This window comes from Raphanus sativus, chromosome 1 (genome assembly GCF_000801105.2).
Source record: "Raphanus sativus cultivar WK10039 chromosome 1, ASM80110v3, whole genome shotgun sequence".
Taxonomy (NCBI): domain Eukaryota; kingdom Viridiplantae; phylum Streptophyta; class Magnoliopsida; order Brassicales; family Brassicaceae; genus Raphanus; species Raphanus sativus.
In genome coordinates, this window is record NC_079511.1 from 4,314,509 (window position 1) to 4,336,686 (window position 22,178).

Genomic DNA, 22,178 nt, shown 5'->3' on the forward strand with positions numbered 1-22,178 from the left:
CTCCGTTCATGAAAGTTGGATTTTCTAGAGTTTTTTTTCACAAAAGATAGATTTTCTATATTTTTAAGGTAATTTTGTATACTTTTGAGAAACATTAATTGTAAAATTTGAATTAGTTAAATTTTTATTGGTGGATAGTTATTGAAAAGTGTATAGAAAAATAAATAGTAAATTAAGTTGTAAACTTTTATTATATTCACAACAAGTTTTAGCAAAAAAAAACATTTATTATATTCTTAATAAACGCAAAAACTCTAGAAAATCTTATTTTCTGAAACGGAGAGAGTATTAACTAAGTATTACTTATATGATGGTACATATGAAATACATTTAATTATATGATGACCTTTATATAATATATAGTAATGACATGAAAATAAATAACAACATATTTTTGAAAAATATATTTGTGTGGATGCGCGGATCAAAGTCTTATTATATTTACAATAGTAGTAGAAAACAATCTATATGCCATTACACAGAGATATTAGGTTAAAAAACGTATTAGACAAAGATATTAGGTAAAATAAATTAGATATATCATTTAGAGACATTTAGTGGTTGCGCGAGATAAAACCGTTCATCAAATCAACATGATCGTAGAAATAGATCATGCCTCCAATAGGAACTGCCACCGAGCATCACTCGACATCCATTGTTTCCTCCAGCAGAAGCACCTTTATAAAGTACATCCACAGTACCTCCTACCGGAAAATCAATTGCATCACATCTTTGAACCTTAATAGTTGGCTGACTGGTGTGTCTAGCAAAATCGCAACTAACATGTGCCACCCTCACAAAAGTCCAAACAATTTCAATGATACTGAATTTAAGTTTGTTTTTTTGGAAGAATCCAACAAAACACGAAATTTTTGATTTTAAAAGATCGTTATTAGTCTTCTCTTCTCTAAGATGAGAAAATTTGAAGTATCAATCTTCTTTCTACACTATTTCTAATTGATATTGAACACACACACACATATATAAAGATCAAGTCACTTTTAATATGACCAACTTTTACACACAAGCGATAAATTCTAAAAATCTTTTAATTTTATTGATGAAGGTGTTTAACTGACGGTTGTTTCCGATAAAAACAGATTGCACATCTTCAACATTTATTTTCATCCCTAACGAACTCTCATATCTAAGAGTTATATCTTTCGCTTGAAAATCTAAATCTTCAACAATAGCAATCATCTTCATAATGCATATCGTCTTCTACAGTGAAAATATATGCATTTTTTATCAATAGAAAATTCTTACTCAAACTTTTTTTTAGTAGACCAATTTCCACATAGACAATATATCTTAACCATCTTCAGAAAACGTATCAAAAGATCAAAATAAAATGTTAAAACTAAGTGAAATAATTTACAATCATCACTAAAATATCACTGCTACATACAATAAATGGTAACCTACAAACAAACAAAGGTCATGATAGAATCAAAGACGGTTTATGACAGATATTCTAAACATGGATTAATCCTTTCAACTTAATTCAAAAAGCAATTAAAACAACCTAATACAATCTACGGCCCTACAATTTAACTTAACCTCAAAATCACAAAATTATATCAAATTAATTATAGACAGTGATAATTGTGAATAACTTTGAAAAAAAATCCGATTGATAACTGACATAATAATTTTGAACTGAAAACTAATCAATAAAATAGTAATAGTTGATATTTGGAACGAGATATGACAAAAACTTGTTTATATGAGATAATGGACAACCACAATTTCGATACAGTGGAATTGATGATGGCGAAACTGATAGAAATAGTTGAAGAAGATAAAATCACAGAAAGAAAACCTGCTCAATTCAAAATTCAAATTTTTAATAATATTATTAAAGGATTAATAATGAGAATAACATGATAATTATTTCTATTAGATCAAATTAAATCATGCTAGATTGGAAAGAAAAATTTGATTTAATATTACCTGAAGTTATTTCTCTTTAAAATATCAACTAGCTCTATTCTTTATTTTATATTATATTTTTGGTTATCAATTTACTATTCCAAGTTTTTTTTCCAATCTCTTGATTCTTCTTCATCGTAAGAAAAGAGCTTAACATATTAACTATAATATGAATTACTCCTCTAGAGCATAACAATAAAAAGAAAAACACAAAAAAACTTGATGATAAAGTACAAAGAGCTCAAATGGTGGTATGGTTAGATGAATATAATTGATGGAACTAAACATTCTTTAAAACTTTGAATAAAATTTAAAATTCAATGAAAAGAAAGCTATTTTGAATAATCTCATAACAGAATAAAGTGAGTCTTTAATGTTCTGGTTCACAACAAAGTTCTTTTCTCTTCACTCACTCTTTTGTAGCTACTTGTTTCTGACGAAGCGCTCTCCAACCAATATCACTCCTAAAGAAACCACCAGGCCATTTGATCTCTTGTACCGCCAAGTAGGCTCTTTCACGCGCCTCTTCCAAGTCTTTACCCATCGCCGTGACCCCAAGAACACGTCCTCCACTCGCAACAACATTCCCTTCTGCATCAACATCCGTTCCTGCGTGGAAAACCTTCACTCCTGGAGCAACGGTTTCAGCTTCTTCAAGGTTTCTGATGATCGTTCCTTTCTCGTAAGCACCGGGGTAACCTTTGCTTGCCATTACAACCACCATCGCTGAATCTTTTGACCAGTCAAGCGACACGCCGCTTAGCTCGCCTTTACAAGCAGCTAGCAAAACCTTTGCGAGGTCAGACTCTAGACGCATCATCAGTACCTGTATTAAAACAAGAAGCTCCAGTGTTTACAAACAACCATGGTTCTATAAATTAATTAAACTATAAAAACTAAAGTATTTTATATATATGTAAAATATATATAAAATAAATTAATAATTCGTTAACACGTAGACTAAATAATCTTAACTAACTAGTTCTCTAGAAAACGCCTAGGTGGTAATTTTTTTTGAATATTGTAACAACAGTCAAACTGAGACTACACTAGTTTATTTTCCTCACCTGACATTCTGGATCTCCAAACCGGACATTGAACTCAATCAGTTTAGGTAAACCGGACTTCTTCTCGATCATCAGACCAGCAAACAGAACACCAACAAACTTACAACCTTCTTCAGCCATTCCTTTAACGGTAGGATGAATTATAGTCTCCATCACCACATCCTTTAGCTCCTTAGTCAGAACCGGTGCAGGAGAATAAGCTCCCATTCCTCCAGTGTTAGGACCCGTATCTCCATCACCAACCCTCTTGTGGTCCTGAGCAGATTCCAGAGGAATGGCGTTCTCTCCATCCACAAGCGCGAAAAATGAAGCTTCTTCTCCCTCGAGAAACTCCTCCACGATCACCTGACATCCTGCGGAACCAAACACGCCTTCCACCAGCATCGAGTCAACAGCGTCGTAGGCCTCATCTAGCTCCATGGCGACAGTGACTCCTTTTCCTGCTGCTAAGCCGTCTGCTTTGATCACGATCGGTACACCTTGCTCTTTGATGTATTCTTTAGCAGCAGACGCATCAGAAAATGTCTTATACTGCATTTTATTGAATATGTCAGTGTTTAAACCAAATTAAATAAGAATCCATATGATAAGATGAGACACTCTCAACCAAACCATATAGACAATCTACATTCAGTTACAGTAGAGACCTATAAGCTAATAGTTGAGCCAAAGATTCTTTCTTCTAATAGTGAAGCCAAACCTTAGCAGTAGGGATATTGTATTTGTGGCAAAGATTCTTCATGAAGTTCTTGGAACCTTCCAAAGCAGCAGCTTGAGAAGAAGGTCCAAACGTGAGGATACCGGCGTTAACCAGGTCGTTGGCGAGACCAGCAACAAGAGGCACTTCAGGACCAACAACCACTAAACCCACATTCAGTTTTCGACAGAACGAGATGACAGCCGAACTGTCTGATATGTCAAGGTCAGGGACGCACTCAGCATCTCCGGAGCTGGTGATGCCGGGGTTTCCAGGTGCGCATAGCACAGAATTGCAGGAAGGAGAGCGTTTCAGGGAGTGACAGAGGGCGTGTTCTCTCCCTCCTCCACCGATTACAAGAACAACAATCCTCTCTTCTGCACAATATAATACGATTCTATCTGTCTCAGATCAAATAGTAAGAGAAAGGAGGCATTGTGCGTTCTAAGTTCACACTTCACAGTCAACAACTGATGGAAAAGCTACCAAATTTGCTTTATAAATCGTAAAGGTTTCATTTTTAATCAGTCGAATCGAGCTAGAAAGGGCAACGCCGGAATTTACCAGAGCCGCCGGGAACAGCCGAAGTAGACGACGGCTCGGACTCCGTGGAGACGCAGCGGAGCCAAAGTTGGCGCCTTTGGACGCGATTCGAAGAGCTAAGGGAGTGATTGGTGGTAGAGAATTTGAGAGGAGCAACAAAGGAAGAAGAAGTAGAAGAGGTGGAGAATCCGAGAGAGTTGGGAAAGGGTTTAGGTGAGTAGTTGTTATTGTTGCAGAAGAGATTGATGGTGGAAGATGAAGGATGGAAGTTGAATGTAGACAACGACATGTCGGAAAATTTGGGAAGGAGGAGAAGAGAGACAGAGACGGAGACGGAGACGGTGAGAGAGTTTTAGACAGCAGCGTCGCTCAAACAAGGGTTTAAACAGTTTCTTTTGATTTTTTTTTGTTTCGACCAGTTTTTCTTTTAACTCAACAACTATATTAGCCAAATCAATATCTTACGAAATGCTTATCAGCCTTCACACAAGAACACAACCAACTAGGCACAATAGAATACAATTTAGAAACGATGGATGTAAACATAGCAGTCTCTTTCGCTATTTTATCTGCAGCTTTGTTACCGTTTCTATTATAATACCTCACTTCAAAACCTTCTGTACAGGATAGCATGATGCTAATATCTTGCATGATGAGCTTCATCCTTGGCTATATCTCCTCTACACCCTGTAACATCTTCACTAGCACTTGAAAATCTGTTTCAAACAACACATCTCTGTATCCAAAGCGAGTCAATGAAGACATTGCCCATCTCAAAGCTTCAGCCTCTGTTTCTAGCACTGAACCTACATCCGGTAACATCTTTGCCTCTGCCCATAACATTAGACCATCATGATCGCGTAAAATCCTGTCCCCACCCCCTACTCCACTTTCTTGTTTCCATGAACCATCAGTGTTACATTTAAAACGTGAGAATGGGGGAGGATCCCAACGTTTGTCTTGTTCTTCTGTTATAGGATTTTTCACCACCACTTTTTCTACCTCGACTCTACTAGTTTCAACCAGTTAATTACGGAGAATATATGTTTTTTTATAGAATTATCACACATCCATTTAGAAAGTGTTATATGTATATCATATAAACTGGTTGTGAAACAAACACGTGGTCTTATAGCCAGTACCAAACTCAAGTACTGTTTGTATTTCATGCATCCTCGTGTCCCGGTAACCAAACAACTCACTGAAAACAAAAGGGCGTATAATGCCTTCTGGTTGCTCCAAATACCCGATTACTCTAGAGAGTTTATACAGAAGCAAAAAAAGAAGAAAGAAACAGATAAGCGCTTTAGGCATCCAAAGCCATGAAGAAGTTCTGCTTACGGGCATGCTCTGGTACAAGCCGGTTCACGATCTCAGAAGGGATGCCAGATAGCTCTGCAGGTTACCAAAATATGGTTTTTTACATTTAGTTCAGGTGCAAAACACACACAACATGCCAACCAACTTTGATAGATCATAGACGATAGATCTCATGAGAGTTGATTTACTAAGCCTACAAGAAAAAACAAGGGTAACTGTACCTTGAGGTTTGAAGTTGAAAAGCGGAGGAAGTGGCCGGCCATTGGGAAGACGAGTGTTGGGGTCCCTTAGCTCATCAAATAACGGATGAATACAAGCTTCCAACTACAAAAAAAAAAAAGAAAAACACCATTTTGCTTATAATTTTAGATCCTGAGTCAACAGGAAAGTGTATATTTGCATAACGGAGGGCACAAAACCATGGAGCGAGCACTTACAGCTGTGCATCTCAAATTAGGGGAATATTGGAAGAACCTACATAGAAGATCAACCGCTTCCGGTGGTAAACGTTTTTGGAAGACCTGACAATAGAGCACAAAAAGATCATATATGCAGTAATAAAGATGCCAGACAGTAAAGAATATACACTGGGGAAATAAAATGCCAGACAGTTTAGTCCAAACCACAAAGTTCTAGAATGTCATTAGTAAAAGATCCTCAACCAGATAGAAATACTCAACAAGAACTACAGCCACAATCCTTTATGAATTTAGCCCCAGAAAAAAAAGAGTTGTGCATACTATTGAATGATTCATACTCCAAAACATGACAAACCCGAAATGAATACCCTGGTAGGTGACCATGAACAACTAGAAGGCATACCTTGTGCCATGGGTGAGGTTTTATCTGGGGAAATTTAAATTCTGTATAGTTTGGATTCATGCACTTGATTTCCTCCCTCGTTGGTGTTCCTAAAACCTGCATGATAAATTAAAAAGCACACGAAGTAGGAAAATAAGTTTTTTTCTAGAAAAGGTCTTTGAGGTGCATTCTCTACTTCTACAAATTAATTTATCATTCATACTGACTATGAGCTTACAACCACAGACGTAACAAACTGTAACCTATAAGCCTGTATTTATTCAGATATAAAGTTGACAATCTGCTAACAAGCTGATGCATAGAGATAGAAGAACAACTTGTAAACAGAATCTCTCTATCACGCACAAGACAGGTGATTGCTCTAAATTTGAAATTAACTTTTGAAGAATTAATAGAAGGCTACCTTGATGATTTCAACAAGCTGATCGACTCCGCTTTCACCAGGAAACAGAGGCTGTACGACAAGTTAGTAAGGACACAAAGACGTAAGAGAGGGAAAGAATAATCAGAGTGGTTAGCACCAGAAATCATATTAATTATCTAATACAATTTTTTTTTTTTTTTGCTTTAACCTGTCCAAGAAGCAATTCAGCCATCACACAACCAGTGGACCATATATCAATTGCAGGTGTGTATTCGCTGGCGCCAAAAATGAGTTCTGGAGCACGATAGTATCTAGAACAGATGTAAGAAACATTCGGTTCTCCTTTCACCTAAAGAGAATAAGCTTTTGTTATATTCCACAAATGGATTCTATAAAAAAACTACGTCAATAAACCTTACCAACACTTTTGCACTCCCGAAATCACAGATTTTTAGCTGATGCGTATGTGGGTTCACCTGCACAACAACAGATCTAAAGTCAAATCTAAGTACAGTGAAGCCAAGTACCACTTTGAAGATGTATACATTGCCTTGTTGTAGAACTCGAAGCATGTTACTATAATCGTACGTATAATTATCATGTCAGAATTTAAAACCCCACTAGGACATTATTAAATGTTGTAGAGGGAAAGAACTCAGGAAACAGAAAATAATAAAACAGAATTAGGTCACAGCAAAGAAACTGCCATCTGTTATAATTTTCATTTGAAACAGGGAGATACAGATGAGCTTACTAGCAGGTTTTGAGGCTTAATATCACGGTGACAAAGACCAAAGCTATTATGGATGTAAGCAAGCGCCCTGCAAATCTGTAACCATTAACAGAATGAGACTACAAGAAAGAATCCAGTTTGACATCCATAGAATAAAGAATCTACTGAGACTATTATCTTCAGCGGAAACGGAATGAGACTCAAAATTTAAGTGAGTGCTAATGACGCTTCACGGAGCAAAAGAAAAGAAAGAAACAAAGATGTTAAAAATCCAGGAAAGTAGTTACCTGATAGGTGTAGAGTTTAACGTAGATTAAAGGCATGAGCTGGTTCGTCCTAGTGTAACTTCTTGCAGCCCGATTGACGGTCTCAGGGACAAACTCAAGGACAAGATTCAAATAAACCTCTTCATTATCTGCTCTCGTGTAGAAGCTATGCTTTAAAGCAACGACATTGGGGTGGTCTAGCATCTGCATGATCTGTAGCTCCCTGTTCTTGTAACGCTTGTCTTGTAGAACCTTCTTGATTGCAACAATCTCCCCAGTTTCCCTACATTTGGCCTACCACAAAGGAAACATAAATGCGTTGGGAATGGAGACACAAAAGGCAGGCATCATTAGGGATGTTAATGTTATCTTACTTGGAAAACCATGCCAAAGGAGCCAGTACCAACTACATGTTCTGATATGTAACTGACTGTCTGTCAATCCAAAAAAAAGAAACATATATATCAGAAAGAGTTAAGATAACAATTTAACCATACAATTCTCCATAACAATCCAACCTGTCTTGATTGGCCATTTCGTCCACGGAGTGTGGTTCTAATCACATGGCCAGGTTCAGTGCCAGCGCCATCAATAATATCTGGTTCACTATCCTGAAACCATAACAAAAAACTGTAAGCTACCGCATGACATAGATAAGCTCCTGGTACTGGTACTGGTTTCCAGCTAAAAAAAAATTGAACAAACATGTAAAAGAGAGAGACTCAAAAGCAAACAAGTTACCCTGTCATCATCAGTCTCGACCTTGTCCCTTATCCTCATGTCAACCAAATCTCTGGTCAACCAATCGACTGAGCTAGAAGAGGCTTTTACACCTTTGGAAGATCTCGAACTGCCTACTCCGTTTCCCAGTCCAGAAGAAGCCATCGGTATTTTTACTCTGAAGATAGCACGTACTAGTAGTGGTTGATGGTATCATGACACTTGGTGATTTGGTGTCCCATCCCATCAAAGAACTGATCTACCTAGTGTCATTTCAAGGCAAGGAAAACGTTCACTCAAGGATCTTGAATAGTCGTCAGCTTTTACAAGAACACTTTTTTTGATCACAAAGAGGTAAAAGAACAAGTTAATTTAACAGGGGAAAGTTTGAAACTTTGAATCACTGATGGAACTTTGAGCTAGTGGGGATGATACACTATTACAGCCTAGGAATAAAAGATCAGATCTACTTCCGGCTAAAACTTGATTAGTAGATTGTCTGGAAAATTCAGTCTCAGCAACTAAACAAAAAGAGAATCAGGCAAAAACAGTTGCTAGCAACCCAGAAGAACCCTAATTCAACAACAGGGGATTAAAAAAGAAGTAAAAAAAGAGCACAGTGGAGCGAAACCATTTAAAAAGATTATTCAACAGGTGATGATGAACACCTCGAGTTTTCTAATGAAGAAAGGGAAGCAAAATGAAACATTTGACGATTTGTCTTCTTCGATTGATGAGCTTCTTTTACATGAAAAAAAGTAAAATTTATCGATGATTGATGATCAGATATAGAAGAAAAACGCTAAAGCTTAGATTTTTTTTTCACTCTCCACTTCGTCTTCTTCTTCTTCTTCTACCTTCGTTTGTTTGTCTCTACCGTTTTGAATCAAGCGAGATTATGAAAGGACAACTCATCATTATAAGCATTGATATCTTTTAATCCTTTTCATTTATTTCTTTTATACATTTTAATAATTTTTATATTACTGTTTATGGTACTACCGAATTTGTATGCGTTATGATATAGTAAATGTCAGGAATACATATTATCAATTAAACTATGGTGACCCGTTAATTTACTAAAATTTAATAAGTAGACTTTCTTATTCTGATGTCGTATTGTGACATTAATAAGAAGCAATTTTTCAAACGTTAGCCAGTTAGCCTACCTAATATAACCTGATATTCAAACTTTTGATCTATGACCTTATTTCCGACAAATATAGTAGTTGTGGATGGATTTTTATAAAAGAAAATACCATCGATTTCAAGTTTAAATTAAAACATGCATTTACATGGGGGACAACATATATTATTCTAATGTATGACCTTCTGATAAAACAGCAATAAATGTTCTTAGAATTGAAAAAATATTATATTTTTCAAAAAGAGAAAAAGGCACGTTCGTATTTGCTGATTATTATATAGTAGTAAAAAGTAGCCTTTACTTGTCGACAGTTAGGTAAAGACTGAACGCCACGCCACACTACTATCTTTCTTTTCAACAGTGTGAAGATGTGTTTGTTTCTTTGTCACTCGTTCTATTCTCTATCATCACTCATCATAATAAGCCACTAGCCACACTTGTATGTTTTCTTTTTCTCGTAAGTATATAGTGGAAAGAATTGTAAACGTATTTGATAATATATATGAGATTAGTGTAAAGCATATTTGGTATTTGCTTGGTTACTTACCAGTTACTACTACTACTCTCTGGTCTCCGCGTGATCTTAATATATATTATACTAATTGAAATTAAAAAAAAAAGTATATGCTAAAAAGGGCTAATGCCATAAAGTCGTAAGTAGGTCCAACAGGGAGTGGTCTTATAACCTAAAAAGGGTTAAAGTAGCTTTCTTTTTGCTTACAAAAGTATATGCTATGTTTTACATTTAACAATTAATTTATTGTTGACCAAAAAAAAACACAAACAATGATTTCAGCCAAGAGTAGCATTTGAATTTTGATTGTAATGGGCCTAGCTTGTCTGGCCCAATCATCGATAACCCGGATCCAATCATTCTACAAGCCCCTTCAGTTTTCAACGCTAAACGCTTAATTATAAACGCCAGCTTCGCGTTTTGTAAACGCTGTTGCATCTTACTGGCTAAAGTCTCCTTGTTACTAGGACAAAACTATCTCTCCACGACGACGACCAAACAAAAAGCTCTTCTTGTTTTTGGTTTCCCTGTAAGGAAAAGAGATGTCACCATCATCGTCGTCTTCTTACTTTCTCTCTCTCACTTTCTTCTTCCTTCTTCTAGTTATTTCTCCTAGCTTCTCGTCACCATCTTCCGATGACATCTCCGAGCTGTTCGACGCTTGGTGCCAGAGACACGGCAAAACGTACGCTTCGGAAGCAGAGAGGCAACGCAGAATCCAAATCTTTAAAGACAATCACGACTTCGTCACACGCCACAACGACATCGCTAACGCTACTTACTCTCTCTCACTCGGCAACGCCTTCGCGGATCTGACTCACCACGAGTTCAAGGCCTCTCGTCTTGGACTCTCTGCTTCAGCAGCTCCGTTGCTGATGATGATGGATAAGGGACAGAGCGTTGAGAAATTTGGTGGGAAGGTTCCAGATTCTGTTGATTGGAGGAAGAAAGGAGCTGTTACTAATGTCAAAGATCAAGGAAGCTGCGGTACTTTTTGATTTTCTTAGCTCTGTTCATCAGATTTGATTTTGATAGGAGCTTTTTTGAGTTCAATGAGTTAGTGGGTGATTCAAAGATCAAGACTTTAGGATGGAACTTAGATCGGGAAGTAACAAAAAAAAAATTGAAATCTGGGATCTTTGAGGATTTATGACAAGGATGCTGATTCATCTATGTTGCATGAAGACCAATCATCATCATGACATAGTTTGGAACTATAATGCATCTCTTTCATGCTTTTTGCATTTTAGGAGTATAATAAGTTTTTTTTCTTACTTTTCTTTTCATGTCTAATTATGGCAGAGATATAAGATAGATAGATATTACAAATAGAAGTTATCTTGTGGTGTAACTGAAACCAATCAGGAAAGTTTAGAAGCAAATATCCTTGTTAGTGGGTGATTATTGTTGTGGTTACATTTATAGGAGCGTGTTGGTCTTTCTCGGCGACTGGAGCTATGGAAGGAATCAATCAGATTGTAACAGGAGATCTCATCAGCCTCTCTGAGCAAGAACTCATCGATTGTGACAAGTCCTACAACGATGGCTGCAATGGTGGTCTCATGGACTATGCATTTGAATTTGTCATTAAAAACCATGGAATCGACACTGAGAAAGATTATCCTTATCAAGAACGTGATGGTACCTGCAAGAAAGATAAGGTATCTATCACTTTGCTTTCTCTACCTCCCTGTTTGCTTCCTTGATACTTGACATCACATATGTGTCTCTTCTGTTCTGCAGTTGAAAACACGGGTTGTGACAATTGATAGCTATGCTGGTGTGAAATCAAATGACGAGAAAGCGTTATTGGAAGCTGTAGCGGCTCAGCCTGTTAGTGTTGGTATCTGTGGCAGCGAGAGAGCGTTTCAGCTATACTCTAAGGTAACAGATACACCTAAACTCTATTCTCTGAATGTTCTTTGTATTGAACATTTGGCCTTTTGAAAAGCAGGGAATATTCTCTGGCCCGTGTTCAACATCATTAGACCACGCAGTGCTCATCGTAGGATACGGTTCACAGAACGGTGTTGATTACTGGATCGTGAAGAACTCGTGGGGAAAGAGTTGGGGAATGGATGGGTTTATGCACATGCAGCGTAACACGGGAAGTTCAGAAGGAGTGTGTGGAATCAACATGCTCGCTTCGTATCCCGTCAAGACGCATCCAAACCCTCCTCCACCGTCACCTCCTGGCCCCACGAAATGCAACCTTTTCACCTATTGCTCAGCTAACGAGACCTGTTGCTGTGCGAGAAACTTGTTCGGTTTGTGTCTCTCGTGGAAATGCTGCGAGTTAGAGTCTGCTGTGTGTTGCAAAGACGGTCGTCATTGTTGTCCTCGTGATTACCCTGTCTGTGACACAACCAGAAGCCTTTGCCTTAAGGTACTCTACTGATCACACTGCTCTACTCCTATGCTTTTGTTGACTGATGAAGCTTATACTTTTTACTTGCAGAAAACTGGTAATGTCACAGAGATCAAGCCCTTCTGGAAGAAGAATGCGTCGAATAAACTTGGTAGATTCGAGGAATGGGTTATGTAAGAGAAGAGTTATAAAGGCGCTTGGATTAGTTTATCTAAAGCTGAGAGATGATTATTTTATAGCTGTTGTTGTGATATGTATTAGTAAGTCTCTCATTTGGATGTATACAACTTTCGAAATCAATAAATGTTACTTGCAGGACACATAAATAATCATCTATACATTATTGTACACAAAAGAGCAGAGACTTAAGCCTCTTCTTCGCTGTTGTTGTCGTTCTCTCTTTTGTTCAGTTCTGCCATCTCCTTCTTCTTTGTTTTGTGCAGGTAATAGAAGTAACAAGCTAAAGCCAAGACTGCTCCTACCAAAGCACCTCTTCTCTGCCAACCAAACTCATCATCCTCGAAATCAAAAGCCAGCACAACGAGCAGAGCCACAACCGGTGAAGCACACATATGAACAACATCGGCGAACAAACCGGACACCAAGAGCACCAGACCTAACAGCCCCACCGCCCAAACCTGCCAGGAGAGAGCTAGACCGACCAAACTCAGAACGTAGTAAGCTCTCCCTTTCTTAAACCTCTCGCTATCTCCTTTTAACTCCTTGAACTCACCGCTAGCAAACAGACCCGCTAGACAAATGAGCGTGGCGACGAAGGAAACACAGATTTGCATCTCCAGCACCATCCGGAACACCACCTTCTTGTTGTTACCACCATACCGTTTTGTCTTGGCCAAGACTTTCTCGAACCCGAGCTGCGTTAGGGAGAGAGACAAGGAGAAGGCGAGAGTAGGGAGTATGAGTATCAGCCAAGCCTTGATGCCGTAAGTATAAGATTCATCTTCGGTAGGAGCTCCGGAAAACGCAGGGGAGCAAAAGAAGTCTGCCGCAAGAGTGAAGAGTATCGATATGATGATCCATCTGTTGAACTTGAGACGGTTTATGAAAGCTGAGAAGAGGGAGGTTAGTATCAGCTGAGCTGGTACCAAGATACCCCAACCTACGTATAATCTGGCCAGCGCGTATAGCTTGCTGTAAACAGAGACAATAACACCAAGAGAAACGTATAGCAAGATAACACGATTGTTGGTTTGATCCGAGACTGTATCCGGGTTTGGTTTTGGTGAAGGGAAGAGGAAGAAGAGTGGGATCAGGATGGGGAAGGCAGCGTTCTGAAGCAGAGCTTGCGTCCATGTTCCTCTGTACTGTTGGTCTTGGTCATTCTGTGAACGCTCGTCTTGGTCGTAGTAGAAGTTCAAGAGAAGCATGACGAGGGAGTCTCCGGCTAAGATCAAGAAGCCGAAGGAGAAAACAGAGATCCACCATTTGCGTTGATTGTGCTCAAGGGATCGAATGTCGCTCATGTTGTTGTGACGTCCAGGTTCTGGAATTTGAAACTCCTCCATGAGTCTTCTTCTTCTTGGAGTTTGCAAATGCGCAGATAATTAATTAGTCTTTATAAACCGTGGCGTGGAGGTTGGACCTCATTCCTCATGACAGGTTAAACGTGCAGACACACATTCAAGCACTGGAAAAGAGAAAGAAGAGAGAGAAGTATTGGTCACGAAATTGTCAAATGCGTTTGACTCACGTTGCTTTGAATAAAGTATGATCCCAACAATTAGCTGTAAGATTGGTTCTTTTATTTATTTTATTCATTTATGTTATCAAAGGGCATATTGCTGGCGAAGACTTGTTCCCAGCTGTAGTTAGCTCTCCCCTTCAATAGGCGGTAATATATATTTTTTTGTGATTAGCCTTGCATGTGTTCTGAGGAATCTATATTGGTTCACGAGTCAGTCAATGGTGTTAGCATTGAGCATTGACAGTAGGAGAAGCAAACGAGTCTTGTTGCTTATAGTAACATTTTGTAAGCAAACTAGTCTTGTTGCTTCATCTATGGTTTGTTTATTCTCCAACGTGAGTCTGCCTCTGTGCACTTGATCTGTGGTTCTTGTTTTTGAATCCATTTTTTATTATTTCAGTTCTCATGGTTGGTTTCCACATTTATAAACCAATTGAAGTTGTCTGCTTACTGGAAAACCTAACCGAACCAAACCAATTACCAAAAAAATATTTGGAGATCAGAAGACTTAACCAATAAACGGTACGAATAGACACGTGTCCGTGACCCATGTGCTGTTATTACGTGTGACACGAAGCAGTAGCGTGTTATAAGCAAGACGGAAAGTTTTGAGGACCATCCTCTTGAAGGAAATAAGAAAGCGCGAGCGAGAGAGAGAGAGATGGCGACGAAGACTGTTTGGATCGTACTGTGTTGTTTATTCGTTATTGCACAGGCAGATCAAGGTGGTTTCGATGTTCGTCATCACTTATCCACCGTCACCAGGTTCTTTCTCCTTTCACTCTTATTACAAACTCTCTCAGATGTTTTTTTCATCGAATCAGGAACAACACTTCTCGTCGTGGTCTGAATTTGTATAACTTAAATTGGTCGGATTACTGTTTACTTGTCTACAATAATTAGTTGTAATTATTAATTTTGGATTTTGGAATGCAGATACTCTGTTTCGAAAGATGTTACACAAAATTTAATTGAAGGGTCAAATGTCCCCAGCGAGTGTACACCTATCCACCTTAACCTTGTGGTAAGCTTATTAACTTATATATCTTGGAGAAAATGTGATGAGGATTGATGGATACTAAGATGGTGGGATCTTTTTTATAATATGTTAGGCTAGGCATGGGACTCGTTCTCCGACCAAGAAAAGGTTGCGGGAACTGGAGAATTTAGCTGGCAGGTTAAAGGAACTGTTAAGAGACGCTGAAGCTAGGAACTTGCCTTCAGACAAGATTCCTGGTTGGTTAGGAAGATGGGTATCTCCTTGGCAAGGGAAAGTGAAAGGCGGAGAGCTGATCAGTCAAGGCGAGGATGAATTGTACCAGCTTGGAATCAGGGTTAGGGAACGGTTTCCTACTTTGTTCGAAGAGGATTATCACCCTGACGTCTATACCATTAGAGCTACACAGGTTGGTGGTTTGCTTTTTGAGTTTCTTTCGTTTTTTTTTCTGGCCAATCAATTTTTTCTGAATTGTTTAAAGTCTATTTGTAGATTCCTCGGGCATCTGCAAGTGCTGTGGCATTTGGAATGGGTTTATTCAGCGAGAAAGGAGGTCTGGGACCAGGTCGTAACAGAGCATTCGCTGTCACTAGTGAGAATCGTGCTAGTGATACCAAGCTGAGGTTTTTTGAGTGTTGTCAAAACTACAAGGTATAGTTTTGATTGACTCATCCTCAATATAGTAAAGTATTATTCAGTTTTTTTTTTTTTTTTGCTTCTGAGTTTTACCTTTTTGAAAAATGGTCTGTGAATGCAGAGTTATAGAAAAGCTAAAGAGCCTGCTGTGGATAAGCTCAAGGAACCTGTTCTGAATAAGATTACAGCTTCCGTTGCAAAGAGGCATGATTTAAGTTTCACGAAACAGGACATTTCCTCTCTCTGGTTTCTGTGCAAGCAGGTGCTTCCTTCTTACTTTAAGTTTATTACCTTTCCTTTCCTGTGGGGCTATCACGCATAGTTGTCTGTGATGAATAGATTGGAATGCTAAAAAGTTGTTTTCAAAATTTCAGGAAGCATCATTGCTTAATGTAACTAATCAAAGCTGTGAACTTTTCACGCCATCTGAGGTACAGTTTGAAAATTCTTTCTTTAATGTTTGAATATTCTTTACCTTATGGATTTAAGGCTAGTTATTTTGTAACACACAATCAACTGTAGGTTGCTTTGTTGGAATGGGCAGATGACTTGGAAGTGTTTATTCTCAAAGGTTATGGAAACTCCTTGAACTACAAAATGGGAGTTCCATTGCTCGAAGATGTTTTGCATTCGATGGAAGAAGCTATCAAGGCCCGTGAAGGTAAATGCCCAACTTGAAACTCAGAAAGAAGGAATTATTCTTTTATCATCTTGCTAACCAGATTTAATTATTTTGTCATGCAGAAAATCTTCCACAAGGAAGTTACGAGAAAGCAAGACTTAGGTTCGCACATGCCGAAACAATAGTTCCCTTCTCTTGTCTTCTTGGGCTTTTCCTTGATGCATCTGGTCAGATTCCTTGCATTTGTTGTGAAACAGATAATTTCTCCTTTTAAGGCTTGTTTCTTAAAAAAAAGGTTTGAAATATTTCAGAGTTTGAGAAAATACAGAAGGAGAAACCATTGGAACTCCCTCCCCAGCCTCCTAAAACCAGGGACTTTAAAGGCAGCACCATGGCTCCTTTTGGTGCGAACAACATGCTTGTCCTCTACAGTTGTCCTGCAGCTTCCTCGCCAAAGTACTTCGTCCAGGTTCTGCACAACGAGCTTCCTATTGCAGTTCCAGTAAGTTTCCATCTGATTAGTAAACACGAAAACCCAACTTCAACTCTATTGAGACAAAACTTCCTTGAGAAATAAGTTTCCTCCTTATGGTTTCCTAACATCTCCTTACAATTTTTATCCATTTTTGCCAACAGGGTTGTGATGGAAAAGATTTCTGTCCTCTTGAAGATTTCAAGGTAATTTGCATCGTTCCCTCTGAATTTTCCTACAAAATATTTTACGTTTTTCTCGTTAAGACTAGAGATGCATGACTCTCTTTTGTCTCTTTTTCTCTTACAGGCGAAAGTGGTGACCCCTCATCTCAAGCATGCTTTTCACAACCTCTGCAATGCTAATCTAGATGACCCTAAACATAAGCATCCATCAAGTAAGTTATCTTTCTGGAGCTGGTTGCTTGGGTCGAGCCAAAAAACCGAGCTCTAATTACTTAACAGCTTTTGTTCTTACACTCTGGCTGTGTCCAGTTTCAAAACATGAAATCAGATTGAGCATTGTTGTCTGCTTTTTTTTTGGCCACAGTTTAAGCTAGTTCACTCCACTAATCTGAAATGGTTCGAGAGGCATCTCACTCAAGCTTGATTTTGATCTCTGAATCTCTTTCCATGCTTGGTAGAAACCAAAAGCTCTGAATTATATCCTAAGGACGTGTAGATATTAAACCAAAACCATGGCTATATGTTCATTTTGTTTTTGATTCCAAGCCTTCTTGGAGAAAAATAAGATTAGTAAATGATCTAAAGACTGAGAAAAGAATGTGTGTTATATATATTAAAATCAACTTTATAATATAGAGACCGAAAACAAATCTAAGTGAGGTGACTGATGGAATCAGGAAACTCGAGACGAATATAGTCGTACATGAGTCCTTGAAAAGGGCTTTTGGCAAGCGGTTGGGTTAGATATATGGAGTTATTTCCATGGCGAAGAGAAGCACCAGGCACATCCACACTGTATAGCCAATAGAGTCCATGTATACCATGTCTTGCGATCGTATTATCTTTTCCTATTTCCCCCGTCGTAAACAATGGTGGATTCTTCACAGAAACATCGTTCACACGAACCTAGATAGATAAAACCAAAAAAATATCAAACGAATGTTTTCACTTGCTATAGTAGAAAGAAGAGTGTTCGTTCAATCAAAGCCCACCTGCATTTCTGCTACGTTTGATGTGGCTAGAGCGATTCTTAGTTTGAAATTTCCAGTGAAGTTTTTCATTTTATCGTCGAGTTTAAATTTGATTTCCCATGTAGTACCGTTGTATCCTCCATTTGGTTGCTTCCTACAAAACATATTCTTGCACACATTAACGAAGTTTCATCTTTCTAGTACCGCTTTGAAATTAAAGTTAGAAGGTAACCAACCAACCTTGTAACTTGCATGTAGAACCAGTTTTTAGAGTAGTCATCAACATCGACATTGTAAACCATATCTTTATCAGGGTACAGTTCTGCATACCGTTCCCATAATCCATATTGTCTGTACTTATCAGAACGGTTAAGGTATAGTTTGTTTGTAAACGTCGGGTTAGGATCAGGAATGTAGAACTCTGCAGCGGTTCGGTCTGGTACACCGATCTCCCATAGAGTTACACCGTCTCTTGGAGGCTCATACACCAAGTCGCCTAGGCTAATATTCGTACCTGGTTCCAAATATTTAACTCTTTGTTAGTAACAATATGTATTGGAACAGTTTAGTTGTTGTTTTCGGACCTGGAGAGATGTCGAAAACGGTTGCGTTGTGGTAATCACCGATGAATCCAGGAACAAATGCATAGAGATTGTAACGACCGGTTCTCACATTGTTGATAGAAAAGTATCCTTTCTCGTCGGCCTTTGACCAGAACTGATAGCTCTGTCAAATGTAATTGAAATCTTTTATAATTACCATGAAAACTAGAGGGAGAAAGAAGGAATCATGTATGAATGTGTTGAAAGAATTACTTTGTATTCTCTTTGCCATGAACCAACATCTCCTGGTGCAGCTAAACCAACGTAGGAACCATTCGCAGGTATATCCTCACTGCTTATGTATCTGTTACATAATCAAACAACAGCTTAGGAATGTTTTATGTGACAATGACATGATTTTTTTTTGACCCGGGGATATCCAGCGGGTTGATACCCAACCGACTAATCCTTTTTGGGCTTGTGAACCGGCTCCTGGGCAATGACATAGTTTTAAGGAAGAAAAAAGTAAATAGTGTACCGGTCTCGAACAAGTAATCTGCCGGTAACAGATCCTCTTTGGTCAGATGAAGGGAAGTCAGTTGACGCTGTGAATTTATAAGGCCATTTCTCTTCTTCAATCTTTGTCTGAAACAAACAGCCAACTCAACTCAGCTCTTTTATTCTTACATTATTGCATATCTACTTATTTTATGTATGTGACAGACCTGGTTCTTGGCTTGATTCCAAAGCAAGAGAGGATCAACTCCTTTAGGGAAAGAGTTAAGATAAATAAAGACAGGTCCAAACACTTTCTTCCATGCTTCACCTTCTTCAAAGCTCATGATTAGTTCTGCTCCAACATAGTGAGTGCTGTGGAATACCTGTTTCCATTTCACACACACACATGAATTATAAACCATCTTATATACCAACTTTCTAATGTAGAAAAGCCTATGCTCACCGCGAGGTTGGTTGGACCGACATGGGAGCCTAGAAACTGCTTGAGAGGACCAGCAGAACGAAACTCGTTGCTGGGAGTGATTTGCCAGAAACCAACAGAGTCATTCGTGCTTATCCATCCATGAACTTTTATGTCTTTACTCTCCATTGAGTATTCATACTTATCATCCACCTGTAATAAAGGTGACCAAAGATTAATGATCCTCTGTTTCCTCTGTTTTGATTGCTCTGTTTTCAAGCTGAGATGAGTTTTTTTATTACCTCTCCTTTAAGCTCGGGCTCGATAGGGTCAAGAAGCTGAACAGCCTCTGGATAATCAAGAGATTTACCTCGAGGAGGAATCCGATCTTCTGGTAGAGGCATGTACCTTTGCCTCTCATCTGAAATCGCCATGTAATGAAACCTACACAAAAAAATAACAAGTGGAATAATAACACTATCATAACAACATTCACTTCTACTATAGCTAAGGAAGAGAATCATTACTTGTCCTGGTTTAGCTTAAATACTAATCGAATATTATCGAGCTCAACAGCAGGCCACCCTTTTAGCCTCTCGAAGATGGCGTAACTGTAGAACCCCGACGAGTTCGGCAGCATTACAAACCTGAAAATCAACTCAAATGCCGTTAAGATTGATTCCAAAACACTAAAGCTTTGTTTACTTTGCTATGTAACAACCTCTTGTCTATATTCACAGGAAGAGCCGTCGTTAAAGAAGCATTCCAAGTCCTTGAAAACGATAGCTCTATCTTATCATCGTTCTGCGTTATCACTTCCATCTTTGTTGCTTCAATCCTGTGAACTAGTCCAAGTAAGTTTTACATTGGAGGATTATTGGTATTAACTATAAACAGAGAGTTATCTACCGGTCTAATGTGCCTTTGGACTTCTTAATTTTTTTCCCTGGAAAATTCCACACTAAGTCCCAGTAACTGCAGTAATCAGAACAATTGAATTTCAGTATCATGGAGTTTAAACACTCGAATTAGGGCAGTGTCTGAGTCACATAGATATTCTTACCCTCTATCATGTTCATTGCCGGTGTAGTCAAGAACATTTTCTATACCATTGTACCGGACTCCGGTTACAAATCCCTCAGGATTTGACAAAATTAATTGAAAAATTCCATTGTCCACCACCACCTGCAATTAATCATATAGATTAGGGTTTTGAAAACTCGCCACGTGACTTGCATATCAAGAAAGCTAATGAAGAATGCTAGAAACAGTTTTTTTTTTTCATTTCCAAAGGGTGTTCTAATATTCAGCTAACATCTAATGAAGTATATTGATTAGTGGACTTAAATAATAAAAATATACGACTTACATGTCCATCTTGGTAATGTAACTGCAAGACTTGTGTTGCTTCTGGATCAGAACTTTGGTTTTGGGAGATTGCAGTTTCAAACAAAGACAAGAACATGATCAAAGCAACGACCCATCCTCCCTGTCTCAATAAGTGTCTCCGGTAACCTTTTTGTCACCAAACACGTACACACACATGGTAACGTTTCGTTAGGAGTTAAGTTCTTATCATGTTCAAAAAGAAAGGTTGTTTATATAATCCCAAAAAGAATTGTAATGATGTTTCTTTTTCTGATGTGCGCGTACCTATGGTGGTCATGAGCTGGTAAACATGTGAAGACAACATATACATGATAAACTCAGCGGATTTTTCCTGGAGCTTTCTCGAAATGCTGTCCACAAAGATAATCAGACATGTGAAGTTGTAGAGACGAGGCAAGTAAGAATTAGAAGAAAAGTCGTGTATGTTTGTGACAAGTTACAAACATTATATAGGTTCTCTTCTAATAAGAATCTATTGCCCATACAAAACCTTTGTAGTAGGACAAAGACAAAAGACAAGAGGGTTAACACAAAGGTACATGTGAACTAAGAGAAAATGAAAAACAGAAAAAGGGAAGAAAAAAGAGGGAAGTTAAGTGGTTAAGGCAACAGCAAAGACTTTTCTTCTGCTATAAATAAAGAATTTTTTTTATATATATTTATAACAAGACTTCATTTGAAGATCTTATTGAAAATTGTATATAATATGATGAATATATATACATTAGTAGTGATCACTGAACCTGTGCTAGATTCGTAAAAGGTAACCACTCCCAGTAATCCTTCTTGTATTTTCTTTTCCCCAACAATACTTAACCTACTCGGTTGATTTCTAAGGAAACTACAAACCTAATCATATCATGACATCCAATTCACTAGAAAGTGGTTCGGCTTCTTGACGGTGACACCACTTTTTGATTATCCATTATTTGTACGATTATTTATTTCAAAGAAACTTATATACAAGAACTCTATATAGTTTAAAACATGCGGTTAAAGACAAATATATACAACTAGCTTTGGATTTCTTATTACCTTGAATACGTACCGTATGCGATGTGATGCCCATATAAAAGCCAATGTATTTTAAAGATGTATATAATGCACACGAACAATAGAAGGAATATAAAGGATGCTGACGCTTGAAGCAAAAATGTTGTTATGCGGCTACTTGGGTGGTTGATTTGGAGTTAGGGAAGGCACATCCATGTACAATTGATATATCATATGCAAAACACATACTACAA

General features: G+C 38.2%; 6 protein-coding genes across 7 annotated transcripts; 2 read left to right on the forward strand and 4 right to left on the reverse strand.

Moving 5' to 3' along the window:
• Nucleotides 1-2,178: 2,178 nt before the first annotated feature.
• On the reverse strand, nt 2,179-4,649 carry LOC130509841 (phosphoribosylamine--glycine ligase, chloroplastic-like). Its single transcript, XM_057006096.1, has 4 exons — nt 4,261-4,649; nt 3,700-4,073; nt 3,000-3,530; nt 2,179-2,758 (listed from the first exon to the last, which is right to left on the reverse strand). The coding sequence occupies exons 1-4, from the start codon at nt 4,526-4,528 to the stop codon at nt 2,342-2,344; spliced, it is 1,590 nt and encodes a 529-aa protein (XP_056862076.1). The 5' UTR covers nt 4,529-4,649; the 3' UTR covers nt 2,179-2,341.
• Nucleotides 4,650-5,347: 698 nt separating this feature from the next.
• On the reverse strand, nt 5,348-9,358 carry LOC108843270 (shaggy-related protein kinase kappa). The gene is made up of 13 exons (XM_057006101.1): nt 9,133-9,358; nt 8,486-8,727; nt 8,263-8,355; nt 8,119-8,178; nt 7,766-8,038; nt 7,500-7,574; nt 7,165-7,221; nt 6,954-7,094; nt 6,785-6,835; nt 6,382-6,477; nt 5,997-6,080; nt 5,781-5,883; nt 5,348-5,634 (listed from the first exon to the last, which is right to left on the reverse strand). Exons 2-13 carry the CDS (start codon nt 8,627-8,629, stop codon nt 5,546-5,548), a joined length of 1,266 nt encoding a protein of 421 aa, XP_056862081.1. The 5' UTR covers nt 8,630-8,727; nt 9,133-9,358; the 3' UTR covers nt 5,348-5,545.
• A 1,223-nt stretch (nt 9,359-10,581) lies between these two features.
• On the forward strand, nt 10,582-12,835 carry LOC108859153 (low-temperature-induced cysteine proteinase). The gene is made up of 5 exons (XM_018633015.2): nt 10,582-11,112; nt 11,551-11,786; nt 11,869-12,009; nt 12,080-12,511; nt 12,584-12,835. The coding sequence occupies exons 1-5, from the start codon at nt 10,668-10,670 to the stop codon at nt 12,668-12,670; spliced, it is 1,341 nt and encodes a 446-aa protein (XP_018488517.1). The 5' UTR covers nt 10,582-10,667; the 3' UTR covers nt 12,671-12,835.
• A 23-nt stretch (nt 12,836-12,858) lies between these two features.
• On the reverse strand, nt 12,859-14,055 carry LOC108859195 (probable purine permease 16). The gene has a single exon (XM_018633068.2). The coding sequence runs from the start codon at nt 14,017-14,019 to the stop codon at nt 12,859-12,861; it is 1,161 nt and encodes a 386-aa protein (XP_018488570.1). The 5' UTR covers nt 14,020-14,055.
• Nucleotides 14,056-14,794: 739 nt separating this feature from the next.
• On the forward strand, nt 14,795-17,708 carry LOC108859135 (uncharacterized). 2 transcript variants are annotated; one of them, XM_018633000.2, is made up of 12 exons: nt 14,796-14,963; nt 15,135-15,222; nt 15,311-15,604; nt 15,688-15,846; nt 15,953-16,093; nt 16,206-16,262; nt 16,354-16,492; nt 16,576-16,680; nt 16,765-16,955; nt 17,090-17,131; nt 17,235-17,322; nt 17,475-17,708. In XM_018633000.2, the coding sequence occupies exons 1-12, from the start codon at nt 14,860-14,862 to the stop codon at nt 17,477-17,479; spliced, it is 1,413 nt and encodes a 470-aa protein (XP_018488502.1). In that variant the 5' UTR covers nt 14,796-14,859; the 3' UTR covers nt 17,480-17,708. The 2 variants fall into 2 exon arrangements, with proteins under 2 accessions (XP_018488494.1, XP_018488502.1); XM_018632992.2 differs by having other exon boundaries at nt 14,795-14,963; nt 17,235-17,708.
• On the reverse strand, nt 17,673-21,522 carry LOC108859106 (rhamnogalacturonate lyase B-like). Its single transcript, XM_018632956.2, has 15 exons — nt 21,196-21,522; nt 20,912-21,057; nt 20,606-20,727; nt 20,452-20,517; nt 20,264-20,380; nt 20,070-20,189; nt 19,845-19,986; nt 19,585-19,755; nt 19,349-19,504; nt 19,162-19,268; nt 18,897-18,987; nt 18,666-18,807; nt 18,322-18,595; nt 18,103-18,235; nt 17,673-18,016 (listed from the first exon to the last, which is right to left on the reverse strand). Exons 1-15 carry the CDS (start codon nt 21,239-21,241, stop codon nt 17,762-17,764), a joined length of 2,088 nt encoding a protein of 695 aa, XP_018488458.1. The 5' UTR covers nt 21,242-21,522; the 3' UTR covers nt 17,673-17,761.
• Nucleotides 21,523-22,178: the final 656 nt, after the last annotated feature.

Bases quoted from the DNA above. Each gene is read 5' to 3' on its own strand.
- LOC108859153 (XM_018633015.2), top strand. From the start codon at position 10,668: ATGTCACCATCATCGTCGTCTTCTTACTTTCTCTCTCTCACTTTCTTC. The intron at 11,113-11,550 runs GTACTTTTTGAT...TTACATTTATAG, and splicing joins CAAAGATCAAGGAAGCTGCG to GAGCGTGTTGGTCTTTCTCG. The intron at 12,512-12,583 runs GTACTCTACTGA...TTTTACTTGCAG, and splicing joins CCAGAAGCCTTTGCCTTAAG to AAAACTGGTAATGTCACAGA.
- LOC108859135 (XM_018632992.2), top strand. From the start codon at position 14,860: ATGGCGACGAAGACTGTTTGGATCGTACTGTGTTGTTTATTCGTTATT. The intron at 14,964-15,134 runs GTTCTTTCTCCT...TTTGGAATGCAG, and splicing joins CACTTATCCACCGTCACCAG to ATACTCTGTTTCGAAAGATG. The intron at 15,223-15,310 runs GTAAGCTTATTA...ATAATATGTTAG, and splicing joins CTATCCACCTTAACCTTGTG to GCTAGGCATGGGACTCGTTC.
- LOC108859195 (XM_018633068.2), bottom strand. From the start codon at position 14,019: ATGGAGGAGTTTCAAATTCCAGAACCTGGACGTCACAACAACATGAGC.
- LOC108859106 (XM_018632956.2), bottom strand. From the start codon at position 21,241: ATGTATATGTTGTCTTCACATGTTTACCAGCTCATGACCACCATAG. The intron at 20,381-20,451 runs GTAGATAACTCT...ACTAGTTCACAG, and splicing joins TCCAAAGGCACATTAGACCG to GATTGAAGCAACAAAGATGG. The intron at 18,596-18,665 runs GTCCGAAAACAA...ATTTGGAACCAG, and splicing joins CGTTTTCGACATCTCTCCAG to GTACGAATATTAGCCTAGGC.
- LOC130509841 (XM_057006096.1), bottom strand. From the start codon at position 4,528: ATGTCGTTGTCTACATTCAACTTCCATCCTTCATCTTCCACCATCAAT. The intron at 4,074-4,260 runs GTAAATTCCGGC...TATATTGTGCAG, and splicing joins GGCTGTTCCCGGCGGCTCTG to AAGAGAGGATTGTTGTTCTT. The intron at 2,759-2,999 runs GTGAGGAAAATA...GTTTTAATACAG, and splicing joins TTGGAGATCCAGAATGTCAG to GTACTGATGATGCGTCTAGA.
- LOC108843270 (XM_057006101.1), bottom strand. From the start codon at position 8,629: ATGGCTTCTTCTGGACTGGGAAACGGAGTAGGCAGTTCGAGATCTTCC. The intron at 7,575-7,765 runs GTAACTACTTTC...TAATGGTTACAG, and splicing joins TTAAACTCTACACCTATCAG to ATTTGCAGGGCGCTTGCTTA. The intron at 6,081-6,381 runs GTATGCCTTCTA...CTCTATTGTCAG, and splicing joins AACCTCACCCATGGCACAAG to GTCTTCCAAAAACGTTTACC.